Source organism: Carex rostrata, chromosome 11, assembly GCF_964058835.1.
Source record: "Carex rostrata chromosome 11, lpCarRost1.2, whole genome shotgun sequence".
In the NCBI taxonomy this organism is placed as follows: Eukaryota; Viridiplantae; Streptophyta; class Magnoliopsida; order Poales; family Cyperaceae; genus Carex; species Carex rostrata.
The window spans coordinates 8,183,446-8,200,100 of NC_135928.1; the positions used below are offsets into that span (position 1 = coordinate 8,183,446).

General features: G+C 33.2%; 1 protein-coding gene across 1 annotated transcript; it reads right to left on the minus strand.

The window, feature by feature from the left end:
- Window positions 1-2,698: 2,698 nt before the first annotated feature.
- Window positions 2,699-4,588, minus strand: LAP3 (Calcium-dependent phosphotriesterase superfamily protein). Its single transcript, XM_078311185.1, has 4 exons — window positions 4,125-4,588; window positions 3,556-3,840; window positions 3,304-3,471; window positions 2,699-3,190 (listed from the first exon to the last, which is right to left on the minus strand). The coding sequence occupies exons 1-4, from the start codon at window positions 4,502-4,504 to the stop codon at window positions 2,791-2,793; spliced, it is 1,233 nt and encodes a 410-aa protein (XP_078167311.1). The 5' UTR covers window positions 4,505-4,588; the 3' UTR covers window positions 2,699-2,790.
- Between the last annotated feature and the right edge of the window lie 12,067 nt (window positions 4,589-16,655).

A 16,655-nucleotide genomic window follows, 5' to 3' on the forward strand; every position in this document is an offset into this window, starting at 1 on the left:
CTGTTTTATCATATAACGTTGCCTCCCCCATCCTGCTTTTCCCCCAATTGTCCATGAAGCGTCCACAAGGAGGATTTCTGTACCAGTTCGTACCATAACCGGCTACCTTGCTGCATTTCTTATTTTGTGCCGGAAAACTTGGAGGGGAGGCGGTTGGAGAATTCAGATCCCCAACTTAGTTGCAATTATTAAATCTTTACTGTTCTTTTAACCTGACATGAATCTCAAAACGGTCCCCTTATAGTTTTCATATGCACCGGATTGAATTTGGTCCGGCTTGGATTATTTTGGGCCGTTGCCTTAGATACTTGGGTATATGGACTTGATAGACACCAGATTAAATTCAGTTTGATATCCAATCTGCGACGAGAGATAGCTGATTTGGGAGTAACCGTTGAAGTGAGGAATTTAAATGAAGAAGAGGGGAGTTTGGGCAGAAAGGGCAGAGGAATTGGTCAGTTAAGAGGAAAGGACGCAAAGGCTGAAGATGGGACCCACAAATCAAATGAAGTGGAGGGCTGTAATAAGGAGAGTGCCGCTGACAAAGTGGGGACAAGCATACAGAAGGGAAGGTTCCATTCAAGCACTACTGGAGACAATGGAGAAGCAAACTGTTGAGCAACAGTAACCAAGTCTGTTAGAGTTTGTTAGGCCATGTCATCGCTTTCCGCTGATGTGGTGCTCAGATAAATAAACCCTTTATTTCCTTTACCAATTTATCTACTTTCTTTTACAATTTACATCGCCTATATAAGGCTTGAGCTCCTGTGGAGTTGTATCTGGATTTTACTCAATGAAATAGGCGAATTGCTTTCTTAGCATTCGAGTTCTTATCCTTGTCAGACTTATCTCTTTTATAAAATTACCCAAATTTACTTGCTATTTGTGTGGGGGATCGATTGATCTTGCAACTGAGATTTAGGCTCGTTGCACAATCAAAGTCGTTTGATCAGCACATCAAGATTCATGCGTACTTGACTCGTACGAATCAAAGTTTTTGTGCGAATCTTGAGACAGACGATTTTGACCCGGCAACAGATTGCCTCCGCTTCCATTTTCATCAGCTGAAAATTGAAGTGTTCTGAATTTCTAATGCTCAAGTTCTTCTTATCACGATGTTGTGTTGGAGGTTTTTCTGTGCAGTGGATCTTCATGTTTTAACAATAAATTATGTGACATTAATTTATAATTCTGTGGACACAACTCCTTATGTTCTCTCTTTAATTAGCTCTTTGTTGTGTGGACACAACAAAACATTGAATTAACAACTATTTCCTACTCTTAAGGTAGCTGCCAATCTCGCTAACTCACGTTTCATTCAAACGCAATGTATTTCTCAATACAAAATCAAATTAAGGTCTATACAAAATATGATAAACCTAAATACTACTTACTATATATACCAGAATAGAATATTCTGATCAACAACCTATATATGTCAATTACCATTCACTTCCTCATCGATCATTGCTCTAATTAAACTTATTACCCAACTCAAAATAATATCTGTAATAAGTAATAACTAAAGGAGCTGCACTTATCTGGTTTTTTTATATGAAAGTTAGAGTTCAAGCCACCTAACTATTTAAAATTCATACGAAATTTTTTATTTAGAATTCAAATCTGTAAATCATTAGTTATATGAGGAGGGATCGGATGACACCCTTTTTTGGTGATATCGGATAACATCGTGCATTTTCAAAGTTTTTAAAGTCCAAACGGTCGATCCAAACCGTTCAACTTGATGGATATGTTAAAATGTGCTTGCAAATCAAATTTTATGTTTTTTGGAATTGTTTTACTATTTATTAAGTATTTAACAAAATAGCTATATTCAGACCGTTGAATTTTTGTACCCATCTTAATAAATAGTAAAAAAATTCAGAAAAATGTAAAACTTGATCTGCAAGCACATTTTAACATATTCATCAAGTTGAACGGTTTGGATCGACTGTTTGGACTTTGAAAATACACGGTGTCATTTGATATCACCAAAAAACGGTGTCATCCGATCCCTCATATATATATAACAAGATGTGATCTCCATATTAAAATTTGCCTCGATACAAAATTTTACATTTTTTGAAATTTGTTTACTATTTTTAACATAGCCCAACTCTCTCTCTCTTTTCTGTGTATAGTTCAAGATTTTATCCATATATTCAGGTGCTAGCAAGGATTCTGTTCATTTTTTTTTTCTGTCAGGTTTACTTATCACCCCATAGTAATAACGATACCTTCTTTGGCATTAAAAGATTAATATTTGTTATGAAATGGAGCTCCTTCTATTCTAACAATGTTGACCAGTATACCTTTAACTAGCATGTTAATAAAGCAAAAAAAAAAAAAGTGTCATCCGATGGACTTTGAAAATGCACAGTGTCATACAATGTCACAAAAAAAGAGTGTCATCCGATCCCTCCTCTAGTTATATATATTATATACATTATTTGCTTTGTGTCAAGCAAATCATTAGAAACTTTGGGAACATTTTTTACTTAGAAAAGTGATCCGAATAGCATAAATAGCATAAATATCATAACACATCTTTACATTTTGTTCTAGTTATTCATCTCTAATGAGAGGTATATTTTTGGATGTTGTCAAAACATATCACGGAGCTCACATACAATGGAGCATATATATATGCTATCAGCATCCATACAGTGCAAAAAACAAAATATATAAACTAGCCACTCAAAAGGAAACTACAAAGCCATTTAAAAACAAATAATATGCAATATCCAAGATACAAGCTCATGAATCCTTAATGAACTTTGCTATACCTAGCTAAGAGTATGAAAAGGTAGCTATATGGTTATGTGCAACCGTACCGATCCACAATTTTCCATCGACCTCTCTCACTTCACTCACCAACCTCATTACCTCACCTTGTCTATCCTCGAGCACGTCAATCGTGTTACCTTCGATGTCAAATAGTGCAATTACTGTGTACATCTTCATCCCGACCATTTTTCCGAGGATGTTAAGCTTGAGAGGCAGTCTGAAGTATAAGTTTCTCATCCACGGGTGATGAGAAAATACTTCTAACGTCCGTGTTCGACAGCAATCTATGGCCACCCAAAAGTTGCCTTTGTCGTTTATACGTACATTATCGGGGAATCCTGGCAGGTTTGCATAGAGCTCTAGTTGTGCTTCTCTTGGACCCTCTAGCCAATATCTCATTATCCTGAAAATTACATTAGCATATGAATTAGTTTTAGTCTAATTAATTTCGCATTGAGCGCCATGTTTTGGTTTGAAACAATTACTCTATTTCGGTATTGAATAATGTACTGGTACCTGCACTTTGTAGTCTCTGCGACGAGAAGAAAAGTCTCGTCCTTGGAAATTTGCACACCATTGGCGAAAGTCAGTCCGCTTACAACAACACTGGTAGATTTGGTCGTCGGATCGTACCTCATCAACCGTCCAGTAGCCTCTCCTTCCAATAATATAAAGACATGATTCCTGAATTAATGGAAAAAATCATCTTAAAACAGTGACAAAGAAACATGTTATTATTGCTTTAAGGTGAAAAAAAAAACTACTAACCTACGGTCATATCTTGCACTGGTATCTGTAAAGAAGATAGAGCCATTGCTATGAATATCCAAGTCGTTCGCAAAGAGAATTGGGGTCCCCTCAACCTCACTAGCTAGAGAAGTTGCAACACCGCCATCGGGTCCCACCACCATTAACCCATAGTATGCATCGGCAATGTACAGATCTCCTGTTCGTTTATCAAACCGCAATCCAAGCGGTCTTCCGCAAAAACTCTCCTTTGGGTGTTGCTTTCTTGTTGTTGAGTTTACTCCATTGGCACATTCTTTCTCTGACCTTCAATAATTAATGAATGCACCATGCATGCACATTGTTCACATGTCAAAAATAACACAATAGATTTACTAAAAAAATTGTAATGGTTAAGCAAATTGATACTTTAAATCTAAGTCAAAACTCAATAGGTTTACAAAGATTACAAATTTTATTTCTTTTAAATAATTTTTAAAAATTATGGAGACCCATGAACATGAAGTTTGACTTACTTCCAAATAAATATATAGTCGAAGTATTCTTCCTTAAAATAGCAAAAAAGAAGTACTTGCATTTAATAAACTCACCAATTAGGGTTAACAACTGCAAAGGTTTCCCATCCGACATTGTCACCCATCCAACGAACAACACGACCATCAGCCAAGCCAGTGTACGGCCCTCGGCCTTTTAGATCAAACTCGATCGACTCAGGCCCAAAGACTTCACCTTCAAACTGCAATTTTCCATTTCTTAGTCTGCTCTGGTTATCTTTGCGCCAACTCGCCATGATCTCCTTGTATGGTGCGATGCCGTCTAGTTTAACAGGCCGGTAGTTGCGACCAGCCACCGGGCTCCAGTGAAATGGATCCATGAAAATTAGTGATAGAACTATTGCTAGAATGAAGAGTCTTGGATGTGGCAAGCGGCCATCTTCTCTGGCCATGTGTAATAATTTCTTCTCAGCCATTAATTGAGCATACAGTTTTTGTTGTTGTTTAATTGAAAGACTTTGGTACTGAGAAGTATCTGTTGGGTTCAAAGTGTTCTTAGGATTTATTTATTGTATATGTTGTCAACACTTGCTGTAGATTTTCTATGGATCTTCACCCTGTTGCCGTTTATGCTGTCAGGTATATATCTACAGTTGCACAGTTTTGTACACAAGAAATTGCCACAATAGATACAGATTAATTAGCATGATGAGCGCGTGAGTGTATGACTGGTGTTGAGTAGGTTGATTTTTTGTTTGCATCTGTAAACTGGAGTTGGTTAGCTGCATTTTTAAACAACGCCACTTGCGTTCCAAAATCAGAGAATTAATTGATTCTGTTTCGGCCTGAATGGGCTTTTAACTGAGAAAGGATGAGGTTATTAAATACAATCAAAAGTGCATTTATGGCTTGACCCAAAAAGAGGCATTTTAGAGACGAGGAACAAATTATTTTACGTACTTTTCGAATTAAATATTCCTCCTTAACTCTTCAAGGAATGTTATGAACCAGTGTTGTAAAAAACAGTTTAGTCTTTAGCGGTGATCAAACAGTTATTGATTTTTTCGATTAATCGGCTGATTATTTCTGATTATGATTAATTATTCTCGATTGATCATTTAGCTGTACTCTGTTTGTCCGACGAACGCATATTGCTATTTAGTATTTACAACACTGATTAGAAATACATTGAACGTCAACACTGTAAAGCTCTAAATTAGCGGTTCACTGATCGGATCAAGAGATCAACCGATCCGAACGTTGGTTTCTTAAAATACTTAATATTGAGGTATAAGTGTTATTATAAAAATTATCATATTTTATATAGTGAAAATTTCCACATATAAAAAATGTACTTTAAACTAAATTTATAGCATACTAAAAATGTCAGAAATATATTTTTTAAGCTCAAAATATGTATAACTTATTCTTATAATTATTAAAATAAGACACCATATGAATGCTTTCTTTTACACCAAAAAGATTTTATAGTTCTATATATGCTTTATTTATTTAGAATTGAATAACTACATAAAAAATCTTTATTTTTTTTAGATCACACAAACCTTGACGACTCATATTAAAATTCCAGCATTTCAATTTTTTTTTAAATAAAATTAACGTTGTGACAACTATTTAATCATACATGAACACATAATTGTCCACAGAATAATATCTTCCACATATTACCTTTTCTCCTAATAAATGTTACATTTTCTCCCTCAAAGGAGGAATAACGGACAGCCAATATTTTGTGTTGGTTCACAAATTAAAAAAAAAAAAGCGACCTTTTTTTTTGTTTATATGTTTATTTGGACTTTTATTTGAACTGAACCGGATCTGGGTCCGATTGTTTCCGGTCTAGCTATCCTACGGTTCGGTTTTAATAACAGTGCTATGAAGTAAAGACAAGACAATTTTTACTATTAATTTGATTGGAGATAGAAAAATGGAAAGAAAAAAAAATAGAAAGCAAATTTTATAATTACTATTTCTTAATTGGATCTTCAATTAGAGAAAAGTTTATAAAAGTTTTTTTTTTTTTGAACTTTTTAGAGATTATACTTTATTCATTTTCAAATTCGAGTGAAATAGAGAGAAACAAGATGTACTAAAAATAAGAAAATAAAAATATAATATTTTTTATTCAGTTTCGTTTCCTTATCTTTTACTCCTCACTTTCATTTTCCTTCACCTCACGTATTACTCAATTTGAAAGCTTGCTTAAACTTGTAGCGATTATATACATGGAGCTTCTTAATCGTAATAATTGATACAAACTTCAACAAATTGTGCCGAAATTTTTATTTATACTATATTAAAAAAAAAATAAACCAAAACATCTATGGGGATTTCGAAAAATACCAGGACCTCCAAGCCAATTTGCATATCTATTTTTAGAGAGTCACAGATTGGTTTGGAAGCCCTAAAAAACCTAAATATATTTAATATTACAGTGCAGTTTTGTATTTTTTCGGGATCGCCAAGCCAATATGCAGCCTTTTAAGAATGAGATCGCAGATTGGCTTGAAAGCACTGGTATTTTTCAAAATCCCTCCAATTTTTTTTTTAATATGGTATAATAAAAGTTTCGGCAAATTGTGTAGCTACTAAATAAAGAAAATGATTGCGAATATTTTTGGCCCATACAAATTATCAATGCTAGTAGTTTCTAATATAAAACAAATTGCGTAGGTAAGGCTATTAGCAAAGGAATGCTATTGTGCAAAGCACCTCCTCCTATGAATTTTTATTTTTTATTTTTTAACTTTTACAAAAAATAATACAATTAGCTCATTCATAAAATAAAATTGCATGATACTTATTTATTCAGACTTTTTAATTTTAATATTCTAGTTTCGTCCCTAAAAAATTGAATTATTATATATTCTTGTGTTGTTTCAATGAGGTTGATCATCCGAGATCAGATAGACGGAGAATTGTATCTTCTCAACTTATTTTTACGAATTACAGTTTGTGAGAGAAATAAATGATCAAGATTTCTCATACCTAACAAATATTCGGTTGCTGAAATTGTGAACATATATAGACCAAAGTCCAAACTTGCGCTGCTATATTAATAGCAACCGAATTTTTTTTTATATACCATAATAAAAAAAATAAAAAAAACACCTCCATTTTGAGAGAATTTCACATTTACTCAGGCTGTAGAGCCAATATGCAGGCCCATTTGGAGGAAGCGCAGAGCCAATCTACGGCCCCACTTAGTGGACCGCAAATGATGTTTTGGGTTGTTGTAACATGCACAGTGGTCAGTGGGGTTGTAGATTGGCTCTGCAGTCCCCTAAAATGGAGCCGTAGAGCCACTCTGCGGCTTGGATAAATGTGAAATTCTCCCAAAACAAAGGTGTTTTGGTTTATTTTTTTATTATGGTATTTAAAAAAAATCCGGTAATAACAATTAAAGTATATATTATAAATGTTGGGTGTGCAAAGCATATCAGATATTGTTCAAATTCAAACTTAAAAGTTTTGAGTATATATATGAATTCTTTTAAATACAGAAACAATTTTAAGTGAATGAGAATATGATATTATGAATAGAGGAGGGATCCACTTACTATATTCTATAGTCACAACATTTTACTATATTGATTTTTTTAAATTTAAATAGTTAATTCAAACTGTTTACATGATCTCTATATTAAAATGTGCTTGGAAAGCAAATTTTACATTTTTATGAATTATTGTACTATTTATTTAAGTATTTTACAAAGCATTCTCATGTCATTGAATTTTGTATCTATCTTAATAAATCATAAAAAATATAATAAATAAAGTTCTAGATGCCTCCTTTCTCTCTAAGCTAGCTGAAGATGTCATCGGTGTTGGTTTGTCCAACCTGCTTTCAAGAGAGTGCGTTTGTTATGTTATTTTGGATATTAATTTTGTCTTGTTAGATATTGATGTTATGTTGTTTAATGTTGATGTTGTGGATGTAAAATGATGCATGTAATTTTACGTTATTTTAATGAAATTATATTTGATAATTTCAAAGAAAGAGATTAATTCACAATGTATTTTATTCTAAATACTTTTTATTAAAATCTTAATGTTAAATTATTTTAAAAGAAAACAATGAAGTTTTCATGAGTAAATTCCTAGTTTGCAAAATTTATAATTTAGATGAGTACATGTCCAATTTTTCCTTCATTTTGTGTGTGTGTGTGTGTTTTGTGGCCGATGCGGGCTTTCTATCTCTCTGGCTTAGCCTGTTTTATTCCTCTGTTGTTTCCCCTGTTGGGCATTTCTGTGCTGTGGTAATGTTTCAATTTGTGTGGCGGGTTGTTTTGGTGTCTGAAATCTGAATGGCTTGGCCACCTCGGTTTGTCTTGATTTTCATTGGTGACTCAAAATAAAAATGAATTTAGATTTTTTTTTTCTGTTGTGCGAATATCTCGATTATCCAGTTTATATACAAACTAGTATTTACTTTTTAATATTAATTATATATTTATAATTATATCTTTCTAAATTGTAAATTCTATCTTGATGCACATCAGGTTGATTATGGTATTACAATAGTCAAATTATTTCAAATTTTTTGGCCAAAGCTCTTCACAGTTTAAGCAAATATGCATGGCTTGATTTAATTCTGCCGTATTAAGTTTCAGATTGAAAAAAGTATAACTAATTGGCTCAATCAATGATCACATTATATGACAACCAATAATATTAAACGTGACTTTGTTTAATTACATTTTTTCACATTTGTTAACATTTTTTCTAATTTTTTCTGTTTTTTTTTCTGATTTTTTTTAAACAAACTTAAAGTTCAAAAAAATATTTTAACATGATCAAACATGACTAATATGACCAATCACAGTGTGATAATTTTCCGTGATTTTATCCATAGCACTTAACGGCACAGTACAAATTTATATCTCTAAGAACCATATAAATAGTAACATGACACTTCTTAACTCGTATTATTACATATATTTTGTTCACAATTATCCAACAATTTGAATCATTTTAGTTGTCGAATATGAACTCTTCAGCGTAGAATAAATTTTTTATTCGCATTGTTGAATGGGTCCAGAAAAATGTCAGCACCTTATTTGGGGTCAAGATTTTAACAGTGCAATTTTGGTTTCATACAGCGTTTGGACTACATACATTATACATAATCAAAATAGCATTGCATATAATTTATGTGATGTATGAAGCCAAAACTGCTCTGTTAATATCTTTACCCATTACTTGGAGTGTCCCAATAGGCTGCAAAAATTGAACTATAACTCTATTAATAACCAGATATATCCTCTTTATTTTTACAACATTTATTAGATGATACTAAATAAATTTAGACTGCTCATTTCTTATAAGATACATGAAAATCAGTATGACCTATTACTGGTCAATTACTCAATCATGCACTAAATTTTGATCATCAGAGTAAATCTATTGTACGGTCGAATTTATTTTATAAGAGATAACCTTAACAACAGTTGCGTGTCATCATTCAAGGAACAAAACATTAAAACCGTTCAGAAGTCTTATACAACAGTTTATGAAGTTAGAAGAGATCCGTTGGCACTTGACAACAATGAAAAAGACAGTGGTTGGAATTGTCCAACCAGCATGTGCCATTTGTTTATTTATTAGAAGTTTGGAGGCTAATAAATTATGTTCTGGATAAAAGAGAACAAGGATGGCAAAAAGGAATTCGTATCCTCGGCATTAACTCAAAAAAGAATTTGAATTTTTTGAGTTAATGCATCTTGACCGTTCAATTAGTTTCAAAATTTGTAAAATTTAATTAGCACTAATATTAAAGATCTTTATATTTTAAGGACAGATTAAATATACTTCATTTATAATATGTATTAACTCAAAATACGCAGACGATGCGGAATCAGCAAAAAGTCGGCTGTTTTCTTCTCTCCCATGGTTTCTCGGTTTCTCCCATAGTTTTGACCGTTGTTTTCTGGGATTCAGCTGACACGGAAAAACGTGCACATGATAACCTTCGGATAGGCTTTGACTGTACTCAACTACCAATTTCCCATACTACCCCTATCGCCAAATTTTTTTTCCGCGGTACTACAGTGCTAAAATCGTCTTTTCATTGACCTCTTCTTGACTGCGGTACCCTACCGTGTAAAATGAAATCTGTATCGTTTATTTTAACCTGACACGAATCTTAAAGTGTAATCCTATAAATATACAGGCACCGCTCCTGCCTCTCCTTACAATCTAACACCATGTCTACGATGAAGAGGTACACCGACGACCATTCCAACCCTTCTAAACTCAATTTCTCAAGCATCCTTTCTCCACCACCAAATTCCCTCTCTCACTTCTCTGATTCGATATACCGCCTCGCCACCACCATATCCAGCACCTCCACACCAACAAGTTCTTCCCGTGATGAATACCTTGACTCGACAATTTCTCTTCTCAACATGTGCAATACCATCTCGGCTCGAATCGAACATCTTAGACTCCGCTATCTGAGACTCAAATTCGCTCACCGCCTCCTCTCATCTCTGAGCTCCGATCATCTCAGCTGTGCCAGAAAGGCGCTTTCTGAGTGGGAGATGTGGTCAAGTGATAATGATTCGGATCTCGATCTTGCGTCAGTAGAAGAGGTAGAGAAAACAAATTTGGCTGTTAGGAGGTTGAGAGAGGCAATTGACTCAGGTGAAATTGCTAATGAGGAATTTCGAGTTGTGATTATAGAGACGGAGAAGGTGGCTGAGGAGGTAACGATGGGTCTTGACCGTTTGGCTACTGCGGTAAATAAACTTTTTACTGTGGTTATGGGTTCAAGAAATGCAGTGTTAGATAGCTACAAAGTAGGTCCCAAAAAATGTAAATGGATAGAGTAGATTAATTAATAGATGAATGGAAATGATAGGTGTTTTTAAAAAAATATTTATTTTGTATATATTTTCGTCCTTTTTTCTTGTGAATAAAAAAAAAGTGAAATCGCTTTATACAATGGTGGTGTTATTTATTAGGACGGTTTAATATATAGATTAATCTTTGTTAGAATGTTACTGAGAGTTTGGGACTAGATTGGGAAAAATGGCACGGTGGCGGGTTTCGTCATGAAATGGTACGGTTATGGCACGGCATGCGTGTAAGTTACGTATCGTAACTCGCGTGTTCCGTGCATGGTTGTGTGTTGTGATCATCTTTTAAAACTTAAGCACGTCACGTGAAAAATTTAGTCATGGCACGTGATTACGCGAATCACGTGTAATTAGGACCATTAGATATTGATCAAATGGTAAATCTTTAATAAACTAACTTAAATTATGATCAAATGATTACGCGGAGACACGTTTGGGCACGACATGACTCACGTGGCGTGACTATTCGCATGTCGTGACCATCCCTTGATATTTTAATCACGGCATGGCACAATACGTGAAAAAATAACTTAGTCACGGCACGACACGAGACCAAAATTACAACGTATTAATCACGGTACGGCACGGTAAGACATGATTTTTTCCACTCTATCTGAGACCTTCATTTTCTATGAGCAATAATGAACATTTATCTATTGCTGTCTAAAGTTTAATGAGTGAGTATTTCGTGAAGCATCCGATTGTGTTGCCGGATCAAAATTACTTTGATTCTATTTGGATAGAGAAGTCTGCTTTGAGAGTCGTATCAGATTAAATAAAACGACTCAGATCTCATTCTACATGGCCAGGTATTTGGACTGGCTTTGAATCCAAAGTTCAATAAATATAGTGTAAATATGCTACGTTAGTGGAATGCTTCGCTTTGTTTCGGCGAGAATAATCGAGGTAAGTTGTAGAGTTTTTGATGATATTGTAATTAGGTTCGGTCTAATAGACATCGGATGTCTGATCGGAATCGTTGGATTCGCATTAAGATTTACATAAATAATTATAAAATTTATGTGGATCAAGTGTGTATTTATCTTAATGACTCCATCGGACCAGCTCCCATTCTCTATAAAAGAGGTATACACTTTCTTAATTTTAATTGTACAATGGATTCAAATATAGGGGCAAACCCACATAGAATCAAAGTAGAACAACTGTTCTACCTTAGATTCTGAAAATTAATTATCGGATATAGGTTATTGGTTCTTGCCCTACTCTGAAAATTAAATTGCCCTGCTATGTTGAGCCTCTCAGCACAGCCAATATAAATCATGGTTCAAAAAATCGTCCAAATCGGACTGGAATCGGTCAGAAGCGATTCAATTTCTACTTAATTTACACAGCTTGGCAATTTTGGTCCCAAAACTTGACATAATCGGTCTAAAATCAGAAGAATTGACGCTAATTTGCGCAATTTTAGACTGATCCATTTCAATTGTTGCTGATTTTCGAAAAATATGGGAGAGAATTTAATCTGCGATGAAACAAGAGGAAATGCTTTGAATTTTGAAGGAAAAAAAAAGATTGATCTGACAAACCGATTATTTTAATTTGTACCATTCTCATGTCTCAACGGACAATAAATATGTTAAGAGTTTGAATACGTGCTGTCCAATGCAAAATTTTAATAGACCAAAGATTGATTCAATCTTAATTTAATTTATGTTAAACTAATAACTGTAAGTTTCATTAAAAAAAAACTGTCATTGATTTGCAATAACCATTCTTCATTGAAAGGGATTTTTAGTTGTTGAAAATCCTAATATTTCGGCAGCTACTGCTGATATATCGCAGCTATTAGTTTAACATAAATTAAAGTAATTTAGTTGTTGAAAAACTGTCACTGTAATGACTCTTTACATATGCTATATCGCAGCTACTGCTGATATTTTCAAAAAAAGAAGAGAAGAAAATTCTAATATTTCGGCAGCTCAGGTTTTGAAAAAGAGGTATTATTAATTTAGACTTTAGAAGACAATTGGTGGGAATACATGAGTCCGTATCGTTTGCATTAACTCAAAAGAGCATCTTTTAAGTTAATGCGTCTCGATCGTTTGATTTTAAACGGAGCCAATTCGGTCACAACCTATAATTCAAAGACTCTTTAATATTAGTGTGGATCTAGTCTGCACGGATCTTAAAACGGATCGAACAGTTCAGATGCATTAACTCAAAAGATTCTTTTTTGAGTTAATGCATAGGATACAAATTCGGGAATATATAGGGAAGAGTGGCACAAATTACAAAATGTGTCACAGAAGGTTAGATTGAATACATATCAGTTGGATGTTTTGAAGTAGAGATGGACTTCAAGTTGTATTTTTACTGTTAATTCTTTTTTTATAAATAGTTGAATTAAGATGGTATTAAAGATGAGGAGTATTGTACAATATGGAAGTGTAGAATACCATTTAAAATTAAGATATTTTTGTTGTTGCTTAAGCAAAAAAAAATTATTAACAAGGGTAAATTTGAGTAAAAAAGGTTGGCAAGGGAATGTTAATTGCTTATTTTGTGAAAGATGCATTATTGGTAGAATTAGTAAGTGGAGCTGTGTTATGGACAATATGGTTAGCTAGAAACAAACTTTGTTTTCAAGTGGTTAGAACTACATGAAGTGTGGGGGTTCAAATTATGTCATTGGCAAATTATTGAATTATAACAAAGAATGATAGTTCTAAACTTAAACTTTATTTAATATTACTTAGTGATGTTTCATCTCTTCCAGTTAGCTTTGATGGATTGATGATACAGGAGGGTTTAGAGGTGATTATTCAGGAGGAAGAGGCCCTGCCTCTTTTAGGTGGAAGAAGTCAAGAGAAGATAGACCAAAATTGACAAATATCTTAGAAGATAAAGGACTTTTTGTTAAATTTCTCATCTTGTCAGTAGTTGATTTATGCTATGTTAGTTGATTTGAGCTATGTTAATTGTATTTTGTTGAGTTCTTTCTTATGTGTGTTTGTTAAGTAATTGGCAAAGTTTTTTGTATATGTTGTAATAACTTTGATTGATTTTTGTAAGGAGAGTGGTAGCAGTAATTTGGTACCAGTTCCCAAATACTAGTAATTTTTAATAATTTTCAATAGAAAATCGATGAAATATCCACTCTTATATATATATATATATATATATATATATATATATATATATATATAGAGGAATATGCTAGCATGCAACGCGTTGCATAGCTCCCCTCCGTGCAACGGCTCAATATTCGACCTTTCAAAATCCTAACGATCGATCTGAACCGTTTATCTTGTTCTCCATATTAATATGTGTTTGGAGACCAAATTTTACATTTTTTGAAATTTTTTTACTATTTTTTTAGATTTATTGAAAATCGCTGTTTTCAGCAAATCTGGACCATAAAAAACAGCGATTTTCAATAAATCTAAAAAAATAGTAAAATTTTTTTCAAAAAATGTAAAATTTGGTCTCCAAACACATATTAATATGGAGAACAAGATGAACGGTTCGGATCGACCATTAGGATTTTGAAAAATCAAATATTGAGCCGTTGCACGGATGAGAGCTATGCTACGCGTAGCATGCTAGCAAGTTCCTATATATATATAGAGAGAGAGAGAGAGAGAGACAGAGAGAGATGGGCTACGGTGAGTTGCAAAGTAAAGCGACTATTTTACTTCACACTCATATTTTACGATTTAAAAATCCAAACGACCGATCCGAACCGCTCAACATGATCTCCATATTGAAATGTGGTTGGAGACCAAATTTTACATTTTTTGGAAATTTTTTACTATTTATTATGCAATTTTGAAAATCGCTGATCCGGTCATCCAGAAATTTTTACTTTTTTTACTGTTCACAGCAAAACAACAGTTTTCAAAATTGCTTAATAAATAGTAAAAAAATTCCAAAAAATGTAAAATTTGGTCTCCAACCACATTTCAATATGGAGATCACATCTAACAATTCGGATCGGTCGTTTGGACTTTCAAAATGAAAATACGGCATGAAGTAGAAACGCGTTTTACTTCGCAACTCACCGTAGCTCATATATATATATATATATATATATATATATATATATATATATATATATATATATATATATATATAGGGTCTGTCTAAATTGCTGCTGGCAGCATTTCAGCAGAGGTGCTGCCGGGGCTATATTTAGCCATGTGATGTCCAAACAACAAATCCAAACCATTAGATGTTTAATCTATATTATAATCTACTTGGATACCAAATTTTACATTTTTTGGAATTTTTTTACTATATATTAAGCTGGTTTGAAAACCGCTGATTTCAGTAAATTTCTGCAGCATTGAAATCAGCGGTTTTCAAACTAGCTTAATATATAGTAAAAAAATTCCAAAAAATGTAAAATTTGGTCTCCAAGTAGATTATAATATAAATTAAACATCTAACGGTTTGGATTTGTTGTTTGGACATCACAAAACAAAAAAATGGGCGGCAGCACCGCCGGCAGAAATGCTGCCGGCAGCAAATTAGCCACAGCATATATATATATATATATATATATAGGAATATGCTATGCGTAGCATAGAGGGCCTCCGTGCAACGACTCAATATTCGATTTTTCAAAATCCTAACGGTCGATCCGAACCGTTCATCTTGTTCTCCATATTAATATGTGTTTGGAGATCAATTTTTACATTTTTTGGAATTTGTTTACTACTTTTTTAGATTTATTGAAAATTGCTGTTTTAAGCAAATATGGACCATAAAAAAACAGCGATTTTCAATAAATCTAAAAAAATAGTAAACAAATTCCAAAAAATATAAAATTTGGTCTCCAAACACATATTAATATGGAGAACAAGATGAATGGTTCAGATTGACCGTTAGAAATTTGAAAAGTCAAATATTGAGCCGTTGCACTGAGGCTCTCTATGTAAAATTCGGATTGACCTGTTAGCATCTCTATTGAATTCTAATTTGTTTCTTTGAAGCATATTTTATTATGAAGAACATGTTGGAAGGTTCGAATCGGCTATTTAAACTTTGACAATGAAGATATTACGTGAAGTATAAACGTATTTTACTTCGCAACTCACCGTAACCCATCTCTTATAATTGTTATTATCTTTTTCCCTGAATGCACTTTGTGGTGAAGCATGATTACACTTTTTATAATTTGATATTTGATATTGTCGATTGTATAAACTGTGTAAAGCTTGTGTTTTGATTGATGGGTTGAATCGAGGGCTCCCAAAATAGAGAATTGGAACAAACAAACAAAAAATGCACTGAAGAGTTGTGAAAGAGAGATGACAGGGAGCAAATGAAGCGCTTATGAAATTAAAATGGATTTAATTTATATTTATTTTCTTGATAATTATCTAACATTTCTAATTAATTTTATGGATGGAAATGTTTTAAGGGTACAAGTGTCATTTTGTATGCAAATGAAATATTTTATCTTCTATTATGTATATTTTACAATCAATAACTAAAGAAGAATTCAATTCCTTTTCATTTTGTTCTGATCAACAAAATTCAATTGGAATTTATTTCTATTGAACTCTATTGAATTGAAATCAACTGAATTCTTACCAGTGATGTGTTCCGAAGTTCCGATCAACTGAATTCTAACCAGTGATGTGTTTCGTTAACACATCATGTTTCCGAATTTTTTATTAATAGAAATAAAATAAAAAAAATATCGAAAAACGGGATTACTTTTGATTATTTTCGAAATATAGGTATAACGGGCTGTGTAAACCCGTCCCACCGGACGGGT

Bases quoted from the DNA above. Each gene is read 5' to 3' on its own strand.
- LAP3 (XM_078311185.1), bottom strand. From the start codon at position 4,504: ATGGCTGAGAAGAAATTATTACACATGGCCAGAGAAGATGGCCGCTTG. The intron at 3,841-4,124 runs GTGAGTTTATTA...TAATTATTGAAG, and splicing joins GCAGTTGTTAACCCTAATTG to GTCAGAGAAAGAATGTGCCA. The intron at 3,472-3,555 runs GTTAGTAGTTTT...CCATTAATTCAG, and splicing joins AGTGCAAGATATGACCGTAG to GAATCATGTCTTTATATTAT.